This window comes from Bubalus bubalis, chromosome 4 (genome assembly GCF_019923935.1).
Source record: "Bubalus bubalis isolate 160015118507 breed Murrah chromosome 4, NDDB_SH_1, whole genome shotgun sequence".
In the NCBI taxonomy this organism is placed as follows: domain Eukaryota; kingdom Metazoa; phylum Chordata; class Mammalia; order Artiodactyla; family Bovidae; genus Bubalus; species Bubalus bubalis.
In genome coordinates, this window is record NC_059160.1 from 60,828,050 (window position 1) to 60,836,398 (window position 8,349).

At 35.3% G+C, this 8,349-nt stretch overlaps 1 protein-coding gene across 1 annotated transcript; it reads left to right on the forward strand.

Annotated features, from left to right (window-relative positions):
* Nucleotides 1-6,397: 6,397 nt before the first annotated feature.
* Nucleotides 6,398-7,356, forward strand: LOC112584391 (olfactory receptor 6C6-like). Its single transcript, XM_045165515.1, is given in 2 exon segments — nt 6,398-6,959; nt 6,962-7,356. Coding segments are annotated over 2 exon segments (957 nt in total).
* Nucleotides 7,357-8,349: the final 993 nt, after the last annotated feature.

Below are 8,349 nucleotides of genomic sequence, written 5' to 3' on the forward strand. Positions count from 1 at the left end.
TCTCTCTTTTCACAGTTATTTTTACAAAAGCCTTGTTTCAATGAAGCTAATTTTCTTCATGTTCTTCAATAGAAACTTTTTTCTCATCTCTCGTCCTTTTCCTCTGATTATATGAAAGTAGTTATTCCAATTTTCAAAGTTTTCTTTTCTCTTTGAGTTTTAGTTATCAGGAATATAAACTAGTTTTATGTAAGTTATATTTAATGTAGCAAGCAATGTAAATATTATACTACATTTATATTTAAGTTCAGTTCAGTTGAGTTCAGTCACTCAGTTGTGTCCAACTCTTGGCGACCCCATGAACTGCAGCATGCCAGGCTTCCCTATCATCACCAGCTCCCCGAGTTTACTCAAACTCATGTCCATAGAGTCGGTGATGCCATCCAACCATCTCATCCTCTGTTGTCCCCTTCTCCTCCTGCCTTCAATTTTTCCCAGCATCAGGGTCTTTTTTACTGAGTCAGCTCTTCGCATCAGGTAGCCAAAGTATTGGAGTTTCAGCTTCAACTTCAGTCCTTCCAATGAATATTCAGGACTGATTTCCTTTAGGATTGACTAGCTTGATTTCCTTGCAGTCCAAGAGACTCTCAAGAGTCTTTTCCAAACCACAGTTCAAAAGCATCAGTTCTTTGGCTCTCAGCTTTCTTTATAGTCCAACTCTCACATCCATACATGACTACTGGAAAAACTACAGCTTTGACTAGATGGACCTTTGTTGGCAAAGTAATGTCTCTGCTTTTGAATATGCTGTCTAGGTTGGTCATAACTTTTCTTCCAAGGAAGGAGCAAGTGTCTTTTAATTTCATGGCTACAGTCACCATCTGCAGTGATTTTGCTGCTGCTGCTGCTAAGTCACTTCAGTCGTGTCTGACTCAGTGCAACCCCAGAGACGGCAGCCCACCAGGCTCCCCTGTCCCTGGGATTCTCCAGGCAAGAACACTGGAGTGGGTTGCCATTTCCTTCTCCAATGCATGAAAGTGAAAAGTGAAAGTGAAGTCGCTCATTCGTGTCCGACTCCTAGTGACCTCATGGACTGCAGTCTACCAGGCTCCTCCATCCATGGGATTTTCCAGGCAAGAGTACTGGAGTGGGGTGCCATTGTCTGTCACTGTTTCCAATGTTTCCCCATCTATTTGCCATGAAGTGATAGGATCAGATGCCATAGTCTTTGTTTTCTTAATGTTGAGCTTTAAGCCAACTTTTTCACTGTTCTTTTTCACTTTCAAGAGGCTCTTTAGTTTGTCTTTGCTTTCTACCATAAGTGTGGTGTCATCTGCATATCTGAGGTTAAATATTACCATTAATTTATATTTTGTAATACAACCAATTTATTCATGCATAATCTATTTAATGAGCTGAGAGAAACGTGTAGCAGAGATTAAACATTAGTGCTATTGTTCAAATTAGGAAATATTTAAAAAAATGATTGCTATGTGACTTTCCATAGGAACTAGTTGTTTAGTTTCTATTTGAGAATTGTTAAGTTTTATTAGTAGTTGAATTATGAAAGAAAAGTGCATTATCTTGCTGGTTTATTTTAAAAATTAAAATTAAAAATGAAATACAATGTTTACATACCCAATAATCACACCCTTCAATAACTTGGGACACTTCTGAAGCTAATTGGAGACTAATTGTAAATATTTGCTAAATGAAGGAGAACAATGCTAACCAAATGTATTCATTCCTTTCAGAGTGTCATACACATGGACATAAAAATATATGCCTATATCTCTTAACAATTAAATGAAATTAGTAGAATAAGCTGAATTTTTCCTTCCTTAAGTAATTTTGAAATTCCTATACTTATTATTCCTATTATACCTTTGTTGGTAATGATCAGGATTTTATTCATCAAAGCAATTTCTATGTTTGACCAAAATTTTAAAATATGAAATATGATTAAAACATTTTCATAGAGGCTGATTCATGTCAATCTATGGCAAAAACCACCACAATATTGTAAAGTAATTAGTCAATTAAAATAAATTAAAAATTTTTCACAGGTACACAGTATGTTTCATGATTTTTTGCCAGAAATTTATGAGCATTAAACCATAATATATTTTTTACTTCTTTTTTACTTTACCTATAGGTCTTGATTTGAATACTATCTAAAAGAATAGAATAAAATGTAGTCAGGGAGGAATATACATATATTATGTAATTGATTGGATTATTTTACAGATTTCTGTTCAGCTTTTAATGAGGTGAACATTAAAAGATATTTTATCCATGAATAGTATTTTTGAAAGAGTAAAATAATTAAATTTTCTCTTGATTATTTGTATATCTACATTTTCCATTTTGAGAAAATAGATATAATGATCATGGAGCATTATATAACTTCTGTAAGTTTTAAGAGCACATAAGTGAAAATACTATATATATATTTTATATATATGTATGCATGTTCCATATTGAGACAGTATAACATAGGAAAAGATTAAGAATCTCTCAATATTCTCAAGTTATGATTCTGTTATTTGTTAACCAAGATACAGTTTGATTAAAAATACATTGCCTTCCAGTTAAGCCATTAATTTTTCATTAGAGTACTCTGAAATGCTTCATTTAAATATTTTTCAATATCTGTCACCTGTTAGTTACTTACCATAAAAGATACTCTCACACTCCTAATAAGGACCTAGTATTATTGAACAGGCATCCTCACTCCCACTCTTCTCTTCCCAATTCCACGAAAATTAAAGTTATATTCTCAATCTTTTCTACTACTTCTAATAGTCTATGATATATCACCTCCCATTAGCACTGACCTCTGAATTCTGATTCCTCAGTAGTTTAATAGTGTTATTGTTGTTTTTAATTGTCTTGAATATGTAGCACAGCTTGTCAAATTTAGGTGGAACTTCTTAAGAGAAAGTAGGACACTTTGTGACCCCATGGACTAGAGTTCATGGGAATTTTCCAGGCCAGAATTCTGGAGTGGCTAGCCTTTCCCTTCTCCAGGGGATCTTCCCAACCCAGGGACTGAACCCAGGTCTCCTACATTGCAGGCGGATACTTTACCAGCTGAGCCACAAACATTTAGAATATATTGGTGGTGGTGGTCACTAAGTCGTGTCTGACTATTGCGACCCCATGGACTGTAGCCTGCTAGGTTCCTCTGTCCATAGGATTCTCTGGGCAAGAATGATGAAGTGGGTTGCCATTTCCTTCCCCAGGGGATCTTCCTGACCCAAGAATTGAACCCAGGTCTTCTGCATTGCAGGCAGATTCTTTATCAACTAAGCTACTAGGGAAGCTCTTTAGAATATATTACAACTATTCTTTTAATATCATTAGAAAGTAAAATTCAAAAGACATATGCCTTGCCTCTTTAAAACATTCATTTTGTAGTAGTCACACTGGAAATATTAAAAAAAAATGTGTTTTGACAAATAGGGACTATACAAATTAACAGGAAAGAAGTCTTAGAATATCATGATCTCAAAAACAGTTTGCTACATGACTGTAACATATGATACTTATGCAGAAAAAAATAGGTGCTCATGAATAGCATTCTGAAAAAGTTTCTTTTCTTGTCAGTTTAATATTACCTATCACTAGTTATCATGTGGTTTTGACAAATATATAAAAGAAAATTGAGAACCAATGACTGGAGATAGAATTCATTCAGCTTAGACTGACAGATTAACCATACTGTAAATTGTTATTTTCCTGTTTCAATTTTGCAAGAGTAATAATGTAGACTATGATTGAGAGCTTATCCTCTTGATCCTGCTGCATTTTTTCCTAAACATTTTAATATATTTTTTCCTCTGAAATTTCTCCTTCTAAAGAATCTCATCCCCACTGGTCTATAAATTTCTGATAACCACTGTGAAGTGAAGTGAAAGTCAGTCAGTCGTGTCCAACTCTGTGACCCCATGGAATACAGTCCATGGAATTCTCCAGGCCAGAATACTGGAGTGGGTAGCTGTTCCCTTCGATGTTTCATGTTGTCTTCTTTCGTGAACCTTTATTCCTGTACTTCTAATTATTGGCTAAGTATTCCTTGGACTCTTCATACCAATTATTTTACATTGGTTATTAGCCCTTTATTGAAATTATTTCTCATTATTTTCAAACTGTAAGGTAAATATGTGTGGATATTCTTGATTCTCTTTTTATTTCTATTATTTTCATGGCTTCTGTTCTCTGAATCTCCCTCTGGTATGATTATGAATTTTCTTTCTTTTCTTTTACTGCATACTCAAAACTGTATGCAAATGTTGAGGGCTCTGGATGATGATTAACACTACACATAAGATGTAATCTATGATTGTCCACAGTTAAGGCAGGAAATCTTAACCAAAATAATGTATGAGATTATTCAAACCTGTGTTCACATATTTTTTGAGAAATGGTGGATTCATTGTGCTTTTTAGGGAATACGATTTCAGTGCTCGGAGCTAAACACCTAAGTTCTGACCCAGAATTTTCCACTTTGACAAAGCTTAAATGTTGAATTTTGGCTTCAGAAATGAAGAGACAGCAGGACTTTCTTGAGATTCTTCATACATAGGTGCTTTTTATTTTTTGTAAGTATATTTTTTGGCAATGCTACCAGTTTATGTGTGCATACACTATCCAATGAAATTAAAACTAATTGTAGCAGAGATTAACCATTATTGTTATTGCTCAAATTAGAGTAGGTTTAGTTTAAAAATCATTGTCTTCAAGCATTTTCCATAGAAACTAGTTGTCGGTACCTATAAAGGAACTTTTAACATTACAAATATTTCAATTACAGATGAAAAATGCCTTATATTGGGGGCTTATTTTATTTTTATTGAAGTATAATTGCTTTACAATTTTGTGTTAATTTCTGCTGTACAAAGAGCTGAATCAACTACTTGTATACATATATCTTCTGTTCCTTAAGCCACCATCCCACTGTCCCCATCCCACCCCTCTAGGTCATCACAGGGTACCAAGTTGTGCTATACAGTAGCTTCCCACTAGCTATGTGTTATATGGTAGTGTATACATCAGAGAAGGCAATGGCACCCCACTCCAGTACTCTTGCCTGGAAAATCCCATGGACAGAGGAGCCTGGTAGGTTGCAGTCCATGGGGTCACTGAGGGTTGGACAGGACTGAGCAATTCACTTTCACTTTTCACTTGCATGCATTGGAGAAGGAAATGGCAACCCACTCCAGTGTTCTTTCCTGGAGAATACCAGGTACGGGGGAGCCTGGTGGGCTGCCGTCTATGGGGTCGCACAGAGTCAGACACGACTGAAGGGACTTAGCAGTAGCAGTAGCAGCAATGTACCTGCGGACTATTAAGGAAAGTAACATAAGTTTATTATAAACTGAATAAAATAAAAGCAACATTAAAATATAGAAATACTAATTTTAGTTTTTCTGTGTTTTTTCCTTAGTCATATATATTTAAGAGATTGTTAATGACTGAGAATTTTCTCATGTGGAATTTAGAGTGTTAGTCACTCACTCGTGTCCGACTGTTTGCTATCCCCTGGAGTGTAGTTGGCCATGCTCCTCTGTCTATGGAATTTCCCAGGCAAGAATACTGGAGTGAGTCTCCATTCCCTTCTCCTGGGGATCTTCCTGACCCAGGGATGGAACCCAGGTCTCCTCTGTTGCAGGCAGATTCTTTATGGGCTGAGTCACCAAGGAAGCCCTGTTAATAAAGTATATGGAGAGACAAGCAAATGGAGTTAAAGAAAAGGCACTCTCTGTGCTCAGTCATGTCTGAGTCTCTGCGACCCCATGGGCTGTAACCTGCCAGGGTCCTCTGTCCATGAGATTTTCCTAGCAAGAATACTGGAGTGAGCTGCCATTTCATCCTCCAGGGGATCTTCCCCACCCAGGGATCAAACCAGTGTCTCTTGAGTCTCCTGTATTGGCAGGTGGATTCTTTACCTGTGACCCAATAGGGAAGACTGTTAAGAAAATAACTGAAAGACGATAATAACAAAGTACATAAGAAAGAAATAGGAATGGAACTTATAAATTTTATAAAACTTAAAATTTATAAAAAAATTATAAATTTTTATCAATTTATAAAAATGATGAGATATTTGCTAGATTCAGAAAACAGAAAATATGAACATATAAATGATCTGTTAGGATAAGGTCTTTCAAAGGTGGCTCAATGATTGACACTGAATTGCAGAGCAAAATTTCAAATAATTTAGTCTTCTATTAATGGTAAGTAGGACGTCTGTCAAGGAGAAAATCTCATATTTATATAAATGATTGACATTGACCAACATATTCATTTTGATGGAATCAAAGTAGACTTAAGAAAATATTTGCACATAGGTATGTTTCTGAATATGGAATATTCTATGGCTGAGAATGAAGAAAACTCTTTTCTAACTTGTAACTTAGTTTTTGTTTCCTTTAGCTTTGATAAGAGGGGGGAAATGAAGAACCATTCAGTGGAAATAGACTTCATACTCCTAGGATTGACAGATGACCCACAATTGCAAATTGTGATTTTCCTGTTTCTATTTTTCAACTACATCCTGAGTGTAAGGGGGAATTTAATCATTATCCTCCTCACCTTTCTGGATCTCTGTCTCAGGACTCCAATGTATTTCTTCCTTCGAAATTTCTCTTTCTTGGAGATTTCATTCACAACTGCCTGCATTCCAAAATTCTTGATCAGCCTTTTGACTGGAGACAAAACAATTTCTTACAGTGGCTGTGTAACACAATTGTTATTTTTTCTTCTATTAGGAGCTACAGAATTTTATCTTTTGGCTGCCATATCCTATGACTGCTATGCTGCCATCTGTAAGCCATTGCATTACCCAATCATTATGAATAGAAAAGTGTGCCATCAGTTTGTGCTCAGCTCTTGGATAACTGGCTTCCTAATTATATTTCCTCCTTTGGTCTTAGGACTTAAGCTGGATTTCTATGCTTCCAAAATAATTGACCAGTTCCTCTGTGACACTTCCCCTATCCTTCAGCTCTCTTACACAGAACACATATCCCAGAATTGATGGCTTTTGTCTTAGCTGTGGTGACACTTGTAGTCACTCTGTTGTTGGTGGTCCTCTCCTACACATACATCTTAAAAATCATTCTAAAATTCCCTTCTGTTCAACTACCAACAGAAGCCTTTTCCACCTGTTACTCACACGTGGTTGTTGGATCTATCACTTATGGGAGTTGTATTTTTACATATATGAAATCATCAGCTAAGAAAAGGGTGACTTTAACTAAAGTTGTAGCTGTGCTCAGCACCTCTGTTGGTCCTTTACTAAACCCCTTCATTTACACCTTAAGGAACCAGCAGGTGAAAGAAGCTCTCAAAGATGTGCTTCAAAGGTTTTGTTATTTTCAAAACAATGAGCAAAAATGTAGATATCAGTAAGATGTTGTTGAAATATGAGTGAAGGAATTGAAAACAGTTTTCAATTCAACAGTTCATAGCTATGACATTTCTCTGCTCATTGATTCGTTTCACATTGGGTTTACTCAACCTTATGAATCTCTGCAATTTTTTTCTGTTCTTTCTGAGTAGATAATTTTATTCTTTAATAATAAACTGCTTTCTTCCATGCAGAATATTAAATTCTACCTCTGACTAGAAATATCTCTTCTCATCAATGATGTTATCATGTGCTGACTGCTTTCTAAAAATGAACTTTACTGTATATTCTTTTTTGTTGTTTGAACAAGTGTTTTATTTTTACTTTACAATATTGTATTGGTTTTGTCTTAACTACTTCAACATCTGTGTTAATTGATAAGCACTGCATCTGCTCTTTTTTTTTAATGGTGTATTTTTCTTTTATTTTTTAAAATATAAATTTATTTATTTTAATTGGAGGTTAATTACTTTAAAATATTGTATTGGTTTTGCCATACATCAATATGAATCTACCACAGGTATACACGTGTTCTCCATCCCGAACCCCCTTTCCTCCTCCCTCCCATACCATCCCTCTGGGTCGTCCCAGTGCACCAGCCCCAAGCAACCAGTATCATGCATCGAACTGCATCTGCTCTTAATATTTTGTTCTGCTAAAAATGTTAAACAAACTCAAACCCTGATCATTTTTACCTGATCATAACTGACATTGTGATGGAAACCAGGTAGAAATCAGATTAATTTTAAAGATCAAAATGCCCTTCCAGGAAAAATGTTTATTGATTTCAACCTTGAAAGATGAATAAGGAAATAAATATTTCAAAAGAGCTGTAACCAGAGGCATAAAATGTGTAAAGGAACTGAGATTCTACTAAATAAGTTTCACCTAGAGAGCTAAAATATTTTAAAATATGGTATCAATATTTGTATAAATTATCATTATTTTGTATAAAAGTAATTAAACTCCATGCTTTGGTTAAAATTGCTTATATT